The sequence below is a fragment of the Lithobates pipiens genome, unplaced genomic scaffold, assembly GCF_037356315.1.
Source record: "Lithobates pipiens isolate NorthernLeopardFrog02 unplaced genomic scaffold, aLitPip1_a1.2 Scaffold_8, whole genome shotgun sequence".
Classification (NCBI taxonomy): Eukaryota; Metazoa; Chordata; class Amphibia; order Anura; family Ranidae; genus Lithobates; species Lithobates pipiens.
Window position 1 is genome coordinate 240,912,962 of NW_027507903.1, and position 17,383 is coordinate 240,930,344.

Below are 17,383 nucleotides of genomic sequence, written 5' to 3' on the forward strand. Positions count from 1 at the left end.
TATAGGTGTCAAAAATCTGACAAGTGTTTGCTGTTAAAATGCAGATTATAAATCCAAACAAGTCAATGTTCTGTCAACAAAGTGGTCAAGGACAGGCCGAAATGTTTAAATGTTTCCATCACATGTACCCCAAGGCAGGAATCTCTGTTACATGACTACATGGAGCATTGTGAGCTTTTCATTTTCTGTTTTAAAGTGATTCTAAAGTCTCCCTCTTGTTTTTTTTAATTCTAAACATGTTATATTTACCTGCAAACCCACTGCACAGATCAGCCCTGATCTTCTTCTTCTGGGATTCCCCGTCAGTGCTCCATAGCAAGCTGCTTGCTATGGGGGCACTCCAGCAGGTTCAATCCTGAGACACGCTCTGGGGGCCCATTGGCTCAGCCCTGCTCTCTTCTAACAGGCTGTGACTGACAGCAGCAGGAGCTAATGGCTCCTGCTGCCTCCTCCATGGCCAGTGAGGAGAGAGAAAATGGAGAGAGCTCTTGCGCACAGCACTGGATCAAGATCTGGCTTAGGTAAAGAGGAGCTGCAAACAGAAGGTTTTTTTTTACCTTAATGCAGAGAATGCATTAACCCCTTCCTGCCAACCCATAAGCGCTATTAGAACCCTTAAAGGGGCGGGAGGCAGAGGCAGGCATTTGGGTCATGTGATTGGCTGTCACAGCGGTCACATGAGCAGAAATCTCCCAATCGCTAGTATGCATCAGGAGCTTTCTAGTATGCGCCGACTAACTTGCTGGGAGTGTGCTCTTAACATGGTAAGTAGTTTTAACAGGACGCACACAGTAATATTGAGGAGCTCCAAATTTTATGATGTTGCAGAACCTGCAACTATAAGTATTCTCTTTTTATTGGATCCCTAAGCTATGTTTTTTTTTTATTAAAAGCTATGTTTTTTATTAAAAGCTATTGAAGAAATTCCATATCTATCAGTCTGAAACCTATGTAAGCCTATGTATACTATTTGTTGTCTTGGCAAACATATTGTGCACCTATGATGCAGAGTAATCTATGACAACCAACAACTACTACCTTTGCCATAATTTCTCCTTCCCTATAGATTGTAAGCTCTCATGAGTAGGTTCCCCCTAACCTTTTTCTTCTTAAATTCTATTGCAACTGTATTGTCTCTCTTTATTTGTAAAGCACTTAAATTGCTGGTTGTTGCTTGTTTCTAAGTGTCACTGTCATCCCATATTTCTCTTTTTCAGCCTGTGTATGTAGATCATCCACATGAGACCCCACAGCACCAAAAGCACAGTCCACAGAAATAATGGAGAAAAGTGGTTGTAAACCCTTACTGCCCTAAATTGTTAGATGTAGTTATTATTGCAATACAACAGGATCTATATCCCCCAAAATACAAACATCTCTGTTATAAATAAAAGGTGGCCGGGGGGCATGTACAGAGCTACAGAGCTACAGAGCAGAGCTGCAGAGCAGAGCTACAGAGCAGAGCTACAGAGAAGAGCTACAGAGCAGGGCTGCAGAGCAGAGCTACAGAGCAGAGTTGCAGAGCAGAGCTACAGAGCAAAGCTGCAGAGCAGGGCTAAAGAGCAGAGCTGCAGAGCAGAGCTACAGAGAAGAGCTGCAGAGCTACAGAGCAAAGCTGCAGGTCTGCAGAGCAGAGCTGTAGAGCGTCATTTCTGGAAAGCTGTTTCCTGTCAGAGCTCACTCTTGAATGAGCATAATTCTGCATGCTCATTCAGATGGTGCTGGTCAGGGCAGGACTGGCTGGCAGCGACTGACAATGCTACAAGGAACTATCAGTGAGCAGCCACATTTGGCTGCACAGATCAAAAGCTGTCGGTCACATTGAGGGTTGCTGAATGGCTTGGTTAGACAGTTTTTTTCTAATCAGCCATTAAGCCATTAAAAAGTGTATAATACCAATGTTTATGTTATTTATCACAAAAATGAAGGGTAAACAACTATGCCACATTCAAAGTCACTTCAATCACCTTTCTTCCCTATTCTGATGCTCGGTTTGAACTTCAGCAAGTTGTCTTTACCATGTCTACATGCCTAAATGCATTGAGTTGCTGCCAAATGAATGGCTGATTAGCAAATTGTGTTACCAGCAATTTATCAGGTGTACCTAATAAAGTGGCCAGTGAGTGTATGTACATATATCTATCTATCTATCTATCTATCTATATATATATATATATATATATATATATATATATATATATATATATATATATATATACACACTCACTGGCCACTTTATTAGACACACTTTGCTAGACCTGCTTTTGCCTTCAGAACGGCCTTCATGGCATAGATTCAACAAGGTGTTGCAAACGTTGCTCAGAGATTTTGGTCCATACTGACATGATAGCATCACACAGTTGCTGCAGATTTGTCTCTCGTGGAATCCAATGATGAAATCTCTGGAATACAGCTGCCAGACCTGCAGATCCTTTGCAGCAATTACATAATGATCTGATTTCCCCTGTTGGATTTTTAATTGAAATAAAATAATGAAAGAAGAGGAGAGGGAACTCATCTCTTGTAGTAAAAGAAGCAAGATTACAGCATGGGCAAGAACTGAACTATGGTAGGAAAAAGTCATCGGGTGACCTAATCTACCAAACTCCGTGTAACTAAAGGAACACTTTTGGGTAGCCCCACCTTTTAACATTATCACTTCTACATATATTCTCGTTTATATTTAACATAGATGTAAAGAGCTGAAGATATCTCTACTGTTACCTTCATTATCAGCACACATACTATTAACAATTAACATAAATAAGAGGTTGGGTAGTATGCCAAAACTATTTAAGCGCAACAGGCAAATGTATTTCCTATATCACTTACACTTGTTTCTCTCCAGGCTACATTGTATCTGTTTGGAGAGTTTGGAGCTCATTTGCACTAAGGAATGTCTCTATACCAGAGAAATGTAGCTAATTTCTGGGAGTAACAAAGGACAAGATAGCAGTGGAGATAGTGAGTTAACTGCCGTTTACCATTTACCATTTCACAGCTGCTCTTGTCTTTAAATGGGAGTTACCTGATCTTCTCATATCCTACTACACAATGAACACAAAACCATGCCAACTTCAAATGCAGAATCTAACAAAAGCATCCATTTGGGCGGAAGTTTTGTGAAGGTTACTTTGTTGCCTTAAAGCTCTTAACCCCATCCACTGTCGTACTAATTGTTTAACTTGTTCCAGAAATTGCATTCCTTGTGCAAATCTGTAATGCAAGAGACACCTGGTGAACAGCATGAAACAGGAAACTAAAAATGACACACCTTTATGTGAGGGGCACAGACCAGCTTGAATGAACAAAGCAATCCTAGTTTTCCACCAATTTTCCTCCTTTAGCCATAGTGCCTTTTCTGTTCTAAGCCTTATCATTCCATCTCACGGCTGCTACCCAGCTGTTTAGCATTCCCACTGATTACTGTCATTCTTCCGTAATGCAGATATTGGACACCATGCTTTTTATACCACCAATGGTGGGTCTTCATTTTGTGATTTAGAGATATGATACAACCTTGTGTAAGGAACCCCCCAGCGATTAAAAAATCTGGAAAAATAGTCTTGGGACGTGTGGTTTTCCAGGAAAGGAATTATTATGCCATTCAGAACACTAAGCTAAACTATATTAAATTACTTTTACAAAGCCCTATCACCCCTACTGATTTTCAGCACTGCATGCCATCACTGTTTGAGAAAATGCAAACGTATAAATATACCACCTCTGAAATTCTTAACAAATATGTCAGATATAGCCTTAGAAAAAACAAAAGCATATATAAAGTGTTTGTAAAGGAAAGATTTACCTGCTCTGTGCAGGTAGTGGTAGCAAGTTGTGGTAGCAATTTTGCACAGAGCAGCCTCAATCTCCTTCTTTTTGGGTTCCCCGACAGTCATCATGGCTCCTCCCCCTTGCCAAGGGCCTCCAATAGCAAGCCTCTTGTTATGGGGCACTTAAGCAGGCTCACTCTCATGCCATGCTCTGTGTGTCCATTCGCGCACAGAACGTGGCTCGATCATGATCCCACTTTCTCCTCATTGGCTCACTGACTATGATTAACATTGGCTGCTGTGTGAGCCAATAAAGACAGAGAAACTCTAGAGAGCTGCTGCTCTCATGCACATCACTGGGGCTCAGGAGGGGGGCTGCACCAAGAAGGTTTTTTACCTTAATGCATAGAATGCATTAAGGTTAAAAAAAAAAAACTTGAGCCTTTAGAACCACTTTATTTTACAGAAAGAATGTATATTTGCCTTTAAAATCTATGGTTTTAATGAATATGTTTGTTTTAACACCATTCGCGCACAGAGTGTGGCTCGATCATGATCCCACTTTCTCCTCATTGGCTCACTGACTGTGATTAACATTGGCTGCTGTGTGAGCCAATGAGGACAGAGAAACCCCAGAGAGCTGCTGCTCTCATGAACATCACTGGAGCTCAGGAGGGTGGCTACACCCAGAAGGTTTTTTACCTTAATGCATAGAATGCATTAAGGTAAAAAAAAAAACTTGAGCCTTTAGAACCACTTTATTTTACAGAAAGAATGTATATTTGCCTTTAAAATCTATGTGGTTTTAATGAATATAATGTTTGTTTTAACCCTGAAAGGTATGAATGTTGAACTAGACCCTAACTGCTTCATTAGTGACTACTGTATTTCATGTAAGCTGTATTTTTTTTACTGTATGTATATCTTTTGTGGCAAGTGCATGTGTGATGGCACTTTTATATAGTGATATAATAGTATGATTTTTGATGAACACATGTTATGTGGAACAATTGGATTGGGGATAAGCTGATACCTTCCTTACTATAGAGACATTTGTATGTCTCTATTTAAGTTTTTACTTTATTATTGGCAGAGGATATATATGGAAGGACCAAATTGCACGATAGCTGATCTGTCCCTCCCAAGAGACGTCTTCTAATGCTTGTGATATCTTTTAACATGTTGGGTGCATGCAGCGTTAACAACCTGAGTGCCCATAAATTGAGACAGTTATGCTATGTGGCCACCTCCTCTGATGAAGTATATGATGATACGCGTTAGGGCGTGACCACACAGCTGCAATGCCGATCAGTGAGAGTGTCGCTCGACCCGGGACCACCGTGAGCAGTCACCCTACGGTGAGAGCCTCACCCTCAGGCCGCGTACACACGGGCGGACTGTTCGCCCAACTTTCCAAGTCCGCTCGTGTGTGGGCTTCAGCGGACAGTTTCAGCGGACAGTCTGACGAACAAAGTTTTTCGGAAATCCTGTAAAACTGTCCGCTGAAACTTGGTTTGAGCGGACAGTCCGCTCGTGTGTAGGCTTGTTCGTCAAACTAAGTTCCGCGCATGCTCAGAAAGGATTTACACGCCGAAGGTTGTATTGCAATGTATAGGACGTCGTTTTTCTAGTCCCGTCGTACGTGCCGTTCACGTCATCGCGCACGGTTTCAGCGGACTGTTCGTTCATCGTGTGTGGTCAAGTCCGCTCATGCTAATTTTGAGCGGACTGTTTGTCAAACTGTTTGACGAACAAGGTTGGGCGAACAGTCCACGCGTGTGTACGCGGCCTCAGACTGAGCAATGATCCAAAGTGTTACATGCTTTTCATACGCTTTTAACGCAAGTTCATTACTTGAGGGGGGATTTGTGGGATCAATACATTTACAGAGTTACGCTATAAGACTGTTTGTTTCCATTGCTGGGTACTTCTGATGAGGGGAGGTTCCTTATACATCGGACTCCTGTGTGGAGAGGTTCCCTGTGCTTAAGGTGTAGTAGATACTGGTTGCAGCCGATCAGAGGAGGATTCCAGCTGGACAAAGTGGTTGATTCTAAGGGAAGTGATAGTGAACACATATTTCTGTGACATAAAATGTTTTAATAATGTTTGTTTTGTGCTCATTATACAGTAGTTTAAGGCCTCTTAATTTACTTAATAATTACTCCCCTAGATGCCTTTGCACCAGGGGAGGAAAAAGAAGCCTTAAAATGTGCCTAAATTCACCTTTTGCAAACACATTTAAGTGCATTTAGACACATTTAGGGGCGTCAAGCATTTGGGCGTTTATTATTCCACTGGCCAGAATAATCATTTACTCTAGCATTTAGGCACGTTCAGTGTTTCTTTCTACGCAAATGCTCCACTCCTGAACACACAAGTGATAGGAGTTTTTTTTCGGTCTCTAAAAGCTCCTCTTCTAACACGCCTGTAAAAAAACCTATGTGTGCATGGCCACATATGCTAACATAGAGGTGCATTTAGAGGCTGAAAGGTAGTGATTACACGTTTTTTTTCCCCTTTTTTTTAACCTGGTGATCCTACCAATAACACACTTCTTGACCAATGGTGACAATGGTTACTCTACTGATTGGTGGAGGAGCATCATTGTCACCCTTTGAACAAGAAATTGTGAGGACTCCTCTCCCTCTCTTCTCCTTTATAACATAGAGGGGCTGCGATCTGTACTTCACAAAGGTGAACTGGGCAGGGCTGATACCACTGCTCAAAGTAATACTACAGCCCAGAAGCATACATGCTAAAGGCTAGTTAGGTATATAGCCATATTCTCACTTAAAAAAAAGTCAAATATATATTTCTTGAAGATTTTTGTGATTTAAACAATTTCTACAAGTAGCTGTTGGTCTCCAGTGCTTAGCAAAGGATGTGGCTGTTAGTCTAAAAGGGGGAGACAAAAAAGATATCAGGAGGGAGTTCTGGTATTTTTAGTTCTACAGAAGCAATATCAGCAAATGGGACATGGGCTACAAAGACAAAAGCATGCCAGTGGGATATTCATGGGCCTTGTATTTCTATAGTGAGTAGTGGAGAATGTGGGGACTAATTTTGCTATGGACAAAAGAAAAACACCAGTAGGGACTTGCAGTTCTACAGACACAGGAGACACACTAGAGGGGTATCTTGGTACAGGAGAGGAGTCACGTGTGCTAGGACCCGTTAGACAAGAGTGGAGTCACTGGGGCTTTAAAGGGAACTGATCAAGATTTTAATACTGCAACTGCAACCAATGACGTATATAAAAATGCAAGCTTTGGGGGTGATGATTATTATAATTGTTTTCTTCCTGAGCAAGTGAACAAGCATACAGCCAGTGACACATCAGCACACCTGATATACACAGACTTGTTCCATGTAACTCTCCAAGTAGTGACAGAAAAATAGAAACAACAGCGGCAGAGCTTGCATCTTAAAAAATTAAATAAAGTAAAAAATTCTGCAACTAAATACAGTATAAACTACAGTGTAACAGTTTTTTCTTAATAGTCATGCAATGTTAATCTTAATTTCTTAATGGTAGATGTTTTAATTGCTTGCTGTCTGGGGCAATTAAAAAAAAATCATATACAAGATCAGCATTTCATTGCTAGAAAATTACTTAGAACCCTCAAACGTTATATATTTTCTGAAAGCAGAAGCCCTGGAAAACAATATTTGAGAAGCCATTTACCAAGCACAAATTTTCAGGAAAAAACACACTTAAATGAATTTTAGTGCACACAAACATAACACCCAATTTTTGGTAAAATATAAAAACTGATGTTGCATCAAGTAAATGGATACCAAACAAGTCAAGATGTCAAATTGCACGCGCCTGTGAAATAGTAATAAACTATGGTACCTACGATTGTCCATAGGCAATGGTTTAAAAGCCCTTACAGCTTATCAGTTTAGAGTTAAATGTGAGCTATGGTGATATAATTGTTACTCTCCCTCTGATGTTTGAGGCAATACCTCACATTTGTGGTGCAATCGCTGTTTACATATGTGTACTGGACCTAAGTGCACACTTACATTTGCAGGTGAGCACTAGAGTGCTTTACATTTTTTTCTATTTATTTTATTTATTTATTTTTTTGCATTTAACTTTGTTGCTATCACAGGGGGTAAACAAGACATCTTGTGATAGCTTTGAACAGTGACAGGCACTCTATTAGACTCCTGATCCCTCCTCTGGAACTAAGAAGCAAACAAAATCCTTGTGGCTTCATTCATCACAGAGGAGATGGGGGAATTAATGTTCCTCTGTCTCCTCTGTGGGCAGCCAACCTAACTGCTTAAAGTGGTGCCTGGTGGCTACAGAAGAGAGAGGTGGGCTCCGCAGTACTGAAAAAGTGATCAGGTGGCTGCAGTGTTGCCCGGATCACTTTTACAGTAAAGTCAATCACTGGCTGAGAAAAATACCACCAGGATTATATATGCTGTGTGTATATATATATATATATATATATATATATATATATATATATATATATATATATATATATATATACATACACACAGCATATATAATCCTGGTGTATATATACACACTGGCTGGCAAGTGGTTAAACTGAACACCACACCAAATTTCCTTCTTGTAAATACTTTTGGCATCAGCAATTCACTCTAAGGACTCAAAAGTTTCTACTGAAAGGTAAAGTCCAGCCTAAACAAATATTGCCTAAATACATGCACCCAATATATTCTAATTTGAATTTGGCATATTTGGTAGATTTTATACAAACCTCTGCAGTAAACCAATATGAAACAACTCCTACACTTTGCCTCTGTGCAGGAACTTCTTGTAGTGAAGACTGCTCCCTCACCTTATACAGGGTGACCAGTCTTCCCCATATCTGCCCTCTCCCGTATTTTCCTGCAGGCAGCCTCTAATGCCCAGAGCTGCTGCGATATGTTTATATGCTTGATCTGAAAGTGGTCATGTAAAAATAACTGAGTTTAATTCTACTTCAAGTGGTGGACTTCACTTGTCAAAACAGCCTGGTTTTAAAATTTAATAGCAGGGACACTGCGCATCTGCTGCAAGTATCTGTGGGTGTTTCCAGGTTTGATTGGTTCATTACAGTGACAACGCTGCTTTAAAGAGTAACTATAAAGTTTTTGTTTTTAGTACACATTTTTCATGAGCTTGCAAAGTTTACATGAAAATACTTTTTTTGTGACTTTGACATTTGATTTGCTTGTCTAATAAGGTATTTCATATGCTGCGTATACACGAGCGGAATGTCCGAACAAAAAAGTCAGATGGAAGCTTTTCATCATATATTCTGATCGTGTGTATGTCTCATCAGACTTTTTATGTCGAAAATTCTGACGGACCTAGAAATAGAACATGTTCTAAATATTTCCAACGGAACCAATTCCTATCAGGAAAACCGCTCGTCTGTATGCTGATCCGACGGACCAAAAACGACACATGGTCTGAAGCAAGTACGAGATGGAAGCTATTGGCTACTAGCTATTGAACTTCCTTTTTCTAGTCCCGTCGTACGTGTTGTACATCACCGCGTTCTTGACGGTCAGACTTTAGAGTGATCGTGTGTATGCAAGACAGCTTCAGCGGAATTCCGTCCGAACTCTGTCTGAAAAACCTTCAGAGTTTATTCCGACAGGAAAATCAGTCGTGTGTACGTGGCATTACACACTTTTATTTTAGAATCTCTCTCTCTCTCTGTGACAGTGATAAGGAAATTGGAGAACATAAAGCAGAAAGGATGAGAAGTATTTTAATTGTTATCCATTTCACAAACTATGAAACATACTTACAGAGACTGGAGACTACGGAGATTATGAAATGCATCACTTGGGACCTGTTTTAACTGGTTATTCTGTAACATCCTGTAAAATAAAGAAAAAAAAAAAATTTTGTTATTTTTTTTTACTTTAATTACTATACAATAATGCAGAGAGAAGTCTTTGTGGCTTTCTTCATGTACATTTTCCAAACCATGATATTTAGGCCAGCACAATAAGCTAACAATAGGATCAGTCTCAGCTTTAATTGTTTAAACACCAGTCTATGAACTCTCTGTAAGGTCCCGGGAGCTAAAGATAAACTATAGGAGGGTGCATTAACATGCATGTTCCTGTAGGTCGGCAGGCACTCACCTGTTTAGAAGTTGTGTTTAGAAGCTGATGCCAGAAGCACAATGGCAAAGACAACACACCATATAGACATATTTACTCAGCTGCATTTTCAAAGGAAATTTTTCTTAAGACTGTGGCAGTAGATGCTGCATAATAGCAGTTTCACAGTCAGTGTCCCGGTGTTATTGTATGATTTATTTACACTAATGTTAATATGTCTGAGGTTACAGCCCGGTACAATTCTCTGTAAAAATGGGTATTCATAGATCTGCATACCAGCACTCTCAGTGCCCAGTCCAGAACATAACTTAATGTCATATCTGTGATATTGTCTTTCCCCACAGAGGACATTTCTCTTTTCTTCCAGTTCTGTCTGACATCTCTGTCATGTGGACAAGAAGCAAGGGAATATCTCTTTCACAGGGACTTAAAAAGCAATTAAACCTTTAAGGAGTTTCTTAACCTTTCTCGCTGTTAGAAATGTTCTTTCTATCGTTTCTTGTGCCCCTGTTTAGGGGATTACCCCTCATTTCCTGCTCTTTGACATCCGTCAAATAAACAGAAAGTGACAGCAAACCTCCACAATGAAGACACAGAAAGCAAATGAGAAAATTAACGAAGGTTCTCTTCTCCACTAATCCAATACAAAATAAAAGTTTTTTTTGGAGAAGTGCATTAATGTAAGCAACCGCCTACATGCTCTATAGCAGGGGTCTCCAAACTGCGGCCCGAAGGCCAGATGTGGTCCTTTGCTGCCCTTTATCTGGCCCTTGAATCACAATTCCTCCCACTGATAAGAGGCACTATTCCTCCCCCTGACACCAACAATGGGGCATTATATCTTCCACCGATGTGAATGGTGGGATACTAAGAGGGGGAATACTCCTCCTCCTATTGACCACCAACCCTGAAGCCATATTTATTCTCACTGATGCTGTGCCGTGACATTTTCTGCCCCTGCTGGCCACAATCTGGCCCTCCTAAAATCTGAAGGACAATAAAATGGCCCTTTGTTTGAAATGTTTGGAGACTTCTGCTCTATAGGATTGTCAGAAACTTTTAAAAGACTTTGTCTATATCACCTTTTGGTAATATATCACCATTTGCAGATTTCCCATGATTAACCGTAAAGTCACCAGGACAGGAAAGGTGGGGATTTATCACCACTAGGGATGCATACATCATTATAAACTATTTTCAGAAAAAGGGACAAAAATGTTAGGATTCATGTCTTAAAGTGGTTGTAAAGTCTGAAGGTGCATTCTATGCATGAAGGTAAAAAAACCTTCAGTGTGTACCTCCCCCCCTAATACTTATGCCTCGTACACACGAGCGGATTTTCCATCTGAAAAAACTTGGATGGTTTTTCTGACGGAATTCCGCTCAAGCTTGGCTTGCATACACACGGTCACACAAAACGTATCTGAACTTTCGACCGTCAAGAACGTGGTGACTTACAACACTACGACGAGCCGACAAAATTAAGTTCAATGCTTCCGAGCATGCGTCAAATTGTTTGCGAGCATGCGTAGGAATTTTGTGCGCCGGAATTTGTACAGGCGATCGGAATTTCCGATTGGAACTTTTTCCGACCGAAAAATAGAGAACCTGCTCTCAATCTTTTGCTGGCTGGAATTCTGCCAGCAAAAGTCCGATGGAGCATACACATGGTCAGAATTTCCGACCAGAAGGCTCAAATGCGACTTTTGCTGGCGGAATTTCTGATCGTGTGTATGGGGCTTTACTTGAGCCCAATCAAGTGATGTGCACGAGACCCGAGGCTATCCCAGGTCTCTCCCTCCTGACTGGCTGATTTGGAACAGCAGGAGCAATTGGCTCCTGCTGCTTTTAATCACAGCCAGTGAGGCCGGGCAAGGGGTGGGGCTGAGCCATGCTCTCTGTGTCTTATGGACCCAGAGAGCTGGCACAGGAGTGAGCAGGCATGGGTACCCCTACAGCAAGCGGCTTGCTATGGGAGCACTCTGTAAGTGGGAGGGGCCAAGAGCGCCAGCAGGGGACCCTGAGAAGAGGAGGACTGGGGCTGCTCTGTGCAAAATCAGTGCACATAGCAGGTAAGTATAAAATGTTTAACATGTAAATTTAACATTTAACATAAAAAAAATCCTTTACGATCACTTTAAGTCTCTTGTGGGCAGCAGACCAGCTTGAATACACATTGAGACAAACTAGTATCATAAACAGTACTGCGCCCTAAATGTGCAAAGTCTCAAAAGACTTCTAAGAAAGCCCTTGCGTAAAACCTATTTAATTACCATAATTTGTAAAGGAGGCACATTTGCCATCAAGCAAGATTTACACATTAAAGTGAAATTCCAAGAATTTGAGCACTTAAAAATCTGCTGACTCATAGGGGGTCACGCTCAACAATGTGAATGCCACCTTATAAAATGATCTCTTTTATTTACTATTTTCATTTTTACTGAGCGCTAGGAGTACAGCTAACCCTACACTTTTAGAGCTCCCATGCTGGACCTGCCTGTCTCTCCTCTACTCTTGCCCAACCAAGGAAAGTTTTGTGTTACAAAGTATTCTGTGAATGGGCAGAGTGACTGTTGTGTAGCAAAGCATATCTCTACTGTCAGAAAAACTGGAGTATAGTGACAGCGTACAGTAAAAATATAAATAGACCATAAAAAAGAGATAAGTCCATGAGGCTGCATACACTTGGACTTCACACCTTATAAACCAGCATATTTTTAAAAGTGCTGCAATTCCTGGAGTTCTGAATAAACCTCCTATCTGGATGTGCATTAGGGCTATATCATATTTGGTGCCTAACAAATTGTAATTTAATTTTGCTTGACCACTTCAGCTCCAGAAAGGTTTTACTCACTTCCTGACCAGGCCATTTTTTTCGATGCATCGTTTTAACTCACAATTGCATGGTTGTGCGATTTTGTACCCATAAATTTAAGTCCTTTTTTTCCCCACAAATAGAGCTTTCTTTTGGTGGTATTTGAGTGCATCTGCGCTTTTTATTTTTTGCGCTATAAACAAAAATAGACCGACAATTTTAAATGAAAAACAATATTTTTTACTTTGTGCTATAAAACATTCCCAATAAAAAAATGTAAAAAATCTAATTTCTTCATAAATTTAGGTCAATATCTATTCTGCTACATATTTTTTGTGAAAAAAATTCTCAATAAACGTATATTGATTCGTTTGCGCAAAAGTTATAGCATCTACAAAATAGGGGATAGATTTAGGGACTTTTTTAAAGTTGCTTTCACTGGTAATCTTTAGCTAGATTTTTAGCGGGACTGTGACATTGCGGTGGACAAATTTGACACTAATTGACACTTTTTGGGGTCCAGTGACACCAATACAGTGATATAAAAATGCACTGATCAATGTATAAATGACACTGGCAGGGAAGGGGTTAACAAGAGGGGCTATCAAAGGGTTAAATGTTCCCTAGGGAGGTGCTTACTAACTGTGTGGGGCAGTGTCACACTGAAGGAAAAGAGAGATCCGCGATTCAGCTCAGCTGAATTACAAGATCTCACTTTCCCTTCCTGACAGATCCGCCGTTTGCCTTGTTTACACAGGGAGACAGCTGATCCTTCTCTCCTGTGAATGATCGGTGGGCCGTGACAGCCATCGCTGCTGCCCGACCCAATGACTGGGAGCGCCGCTCCCGCTGTGATTGGACACAACAGGAGCGGTGCTCTGGTGGCCACACGCATGCCCAAAACCACGCGTACAAAACACATACCTGTACGTGATTTTGCGCAGCCGGGCTGCCCTGCTGCAATATATATGCGGTGAGCGGTCCGGAACTGGTTAATAACACATTGAACGTCATATTGCAAACCTTGTCATTTGGAACTATTGCTGTAGTAAGAAGAAATGGCATTGTGCCCTGGGATGTCATAAAACACTTCAACACCCCTTTATCACACACCTCAGACACTTTGGTTCTGTTAATTCTGTAAACGCCCTCTTCAGGTGGAAAAGAAGGCTGCAACTGGCAGCTGCAATAGTCGTTCACCATCAAAACCATGAAATCATGATTGCTAGGAGTCATTTATGAGAGAAGGTATTGAACTAACTTTGCAAATGAATTGAACTTTGCATGAAACCAAAACTTTTAAGCCTGTTTATTTTAGGCTTCCTTTAGACGTGAAAATGTTTTTATTGTTTCACTTTTTTTAACAAGGGTAAGTCACAACAACAAGGGTACAAAAAGTCAGCAAAATGGCTACCACCCGCCGGGTGACATGTATAGGTCAGGAAGGAACAACTAAACATTGTGCTATTTAAAAGGGGCCAGGCTTCGTATAAACAGCATAATCAAATTAGTTGTATAGGTAGTACGTAAACAAAATAGTGGATATATGCATATCAGAAAACAAATCCATTTCCATTGTTTGGTCCACAATAACATAGCCTGGAATATAGTATGTTCAAGCAATAATTGTATAGGAGAAAAACAGAGGAAGGAAAATAAAAAGGAAGCATGAAGGGGGAAAAGGGGAAAAGAAAGAGCAAAAAGTAGGAAAGAAGAAAAAGGGGAAGCTGGAAGGAGAGGAGAGAAATGGTCAAGAGACGTATCACTTGAGTAATAACAAATACGGTAGGAGTGTAAACGAAGGAGGTGAATGTCATCAAAGATGTGCCAAATAACTGTACTGTGGCAGGTCTGAGCTAAGAGAGGGCTATTGTTGCACCCTCAGGAGTTGAGAGCATTTCTGCAAGGGCATTAAAGGAAGAGACGTGGATCCAAATATACTGTACCATAATACTTTAAACCTGCCAAAAGAGGCATTATGGAGCGCCAGCATTTCTTCCATGCGCATGATGTTATTCACAGTAGAAACCCATAGAGACAACGGGGGAGTAACATCTCTTTTCCAGAAAAAAGGGGATAATCTGCCTCGCTGCAGATATGAAGAAGTGTAACAGGCCTCGCTTCTGTGAGGCTATAGGGCCTGGGAGCATGGATAAGAGAGCAATTTAGGCATCATTTAGACATGTGGGTTGTGGGACAGCAAAAATGATTTGGTGACTTGGTGTTTTTCCAGCTGCCAACCACCCCACCACTTAAGCTGCTATAGGCAGTGGATGGGGGTGTTTACATTTCATAGCAGTGATGCTTTACTTTGAGTTCGGGCACAATTTACCTGACATGTACGCTAAAGGCTACAAACTCAAGCAAATAGGGAAGTGCCACAAACATTTTTGTCTGCAAAAATGGGGTTCAAACAGGCGGTGAGGAGGCATCACAGCTCTTTCTTACCACCTGTCAGTGGTCGCAATTCAATTGTAGACCAGATTTCAGAGGAAAGGGAGATTTAGACGCATGTCTAAATCTACCTTTACTGTTACTAACGGTTCGTTTTGTATTAACTTGCCTGTATTTTCTTGCACCGGTTTTCTTTTCTTTCATTAAGTTATTTTAAAAATGGTTAAGCTGAATCTTTAACTTCTCTACCCACGCACGCATGATACACCTCCCTTAGTATTCTAGTTGGGGATCCGACCAATCAGGTATGGACATCAGAATGAGGCTTGGTTTTGGTGGGAACAGCCAGGTGCCCAGAGTGAGGTTTGGAGGATAGAGACAATATAAATGGAGGTGACGCAGCGTGCCGCTCGTGCCCCTGGATGACGCAATTTGTTGCGAAACGCGTAGGGCTGAGTGGTACGCTATACATCACCTCGTGTTTGTGACGGTTTCCAGGAGAACGTGTCTGTCTGTGTGCGTCCGGCCGGCGCAACGGACTTCAGGCTTATTTTCTTCTATACATTTGTAAGTGCATTTTTACTTTTTTTATTTGGAGAAATAAAGGGTTTTACACTATTTGGAGTTTTATCTTCCCTTTATGGTCCCGATGTCCCTTCTTTTGAGTCCTTCTTTGGGTCTTTGAGGAATACGCTTGGGAACAGACCTTCTTCCCAATCCCCACTGGAGTAGTGGAACCAGGAGGAAAGTGAGGATCCCCTCTGGCCGGAAGTCATTCTTACAAGTCTCGTGTGACCCTCTGTAGTGGGGGGTCATGGTTTTCTGGTAAGCGGCAAATTTTTATCACATGTTGGTGGCGGATTGAACACTTACCCTCTCATTGGACTAAGTGGCTGTTTTTTCCATGAATATGGTGGTTTAGTTTTGGAAGGACTTCATCTTCACACTTTATAATAATCGTTTCTGTGGTTTATGTATATGGACTCACTGTTTAAATACTGGATGTTTTTGTTTAATTTTCTTTTATGCCGATAGAGGCCCACATAACGGTAATTTATGTTGTAAGGGTTAATTTTTATGTTCAAAGTTCTTTATATGTGCTTTACATTATGCACACGTGCTCACTAATTTATATATGGTTATCATACTGTGTTTTCAATTTATAATTTTTTGTGCACAATCAGTTGTCTGCATAAGTTAAGCGCGGCTTAGTAGTATATTTTTTCATTTTTTCTGTATTTATGTGACACAGAAAAGCCGCAGCTAAACGTTCATTCCCACAGGTATCACTTTAGAGTACATATAATTTACACTTTTTCTTTTACCTTAGCGCAGTTTTTTCCACATTCTTTCTTTAGTATTCTAGTGTCTAAACGGATTGATATCTTTGATCTGAACTATATTAGCATCCCCAATAGTTTAGGGTTCCCAAAAGTGCAGAGTTAGAGGGATCATCCCAGATACCTACTAACACCTGATTTTATTCCCTCCGCCCAGCCCAGCCCAGCCCACCCAAGTGCAGTATCAATCGATCACTGTCACTTACAAAACACTAAACACATAACTGCAGCATTCGCAGAGTCAGGCCCGATCCTTACGAACACTAACAGTTTTTTGGTAGCGTTTGAAGCAGTCGCTGACAGGTGCTCTTTTTTCCTGTGAGTCTCACTAGTGTACCAGTAAATTTAGAGGCCAAAATGTCCAATCGAAGGTACACTAGTGAAGAGACCTACACATTAGTGATGGACGAACTTCCGACGGGACGTTTCGCGAACGCGAAATGCGAACGGACCCAAACGTTCGCGAAACAGAACGTTCGCCGCGGGCCCCATTGACTTCAATGGGAGGCGAACTTTGCAAACCTTCATGTCGAATTTGCGGCCACGTGGTAATTATTAGGGGGTAAAACGTAGTCCCACCATCTGGACAATGACATAATACATGTATGAGGTGAATTTGGGATCGATAACTACAAGCATTTTTATTTTATTTGGGAAATTGTTCTAACAATTCAGGACTATGGAGCTAATGAAGGCAATGGAGGAGAGGGAAGGTCAGGGACCAGGGTAGGCAAAGAAGAGGGTGCAGGAGATGATCACCAGCAGCGTGACATACCGGAATGACACATGCACCGTGATAGAGGCATCTGACAGCAGCACCGTAATACAGAGCACTGACAGCAGCACCGTGACATACAGCGCTGACAGCAGCACCGTGACATACAGCGCTGACAGCAGCACCGTGACATACAGCGCTGACAGCAGCACCGTGACATACAGCGCTGACAGCAGCA

General features: G+C 41.2%; 1 protein-coding gene across 1 annotated transcript in view; it reads right to left on the reverse strand.

The window, feature by feature from the left end:
* LGR5 (leucine rich repeat containing G protein-coupled receptor 5) overlaps positions 1-17,383 on the reverse strand; it is a 223,327-nt gene that overhangs the window by 67,797 nt on the left and 138,147 nt on the right. The window contains exon 4 of the mRNA XM_077468567.1: positions 9,561-9,632. Within this exon, the coding sequence (XP_077324693.1) occupies positions 9,561-9,632 (72 nt within the window). The remainder of the gene's footprint in view (positions 1-9,560; positions 9,633-17,383) is intronic.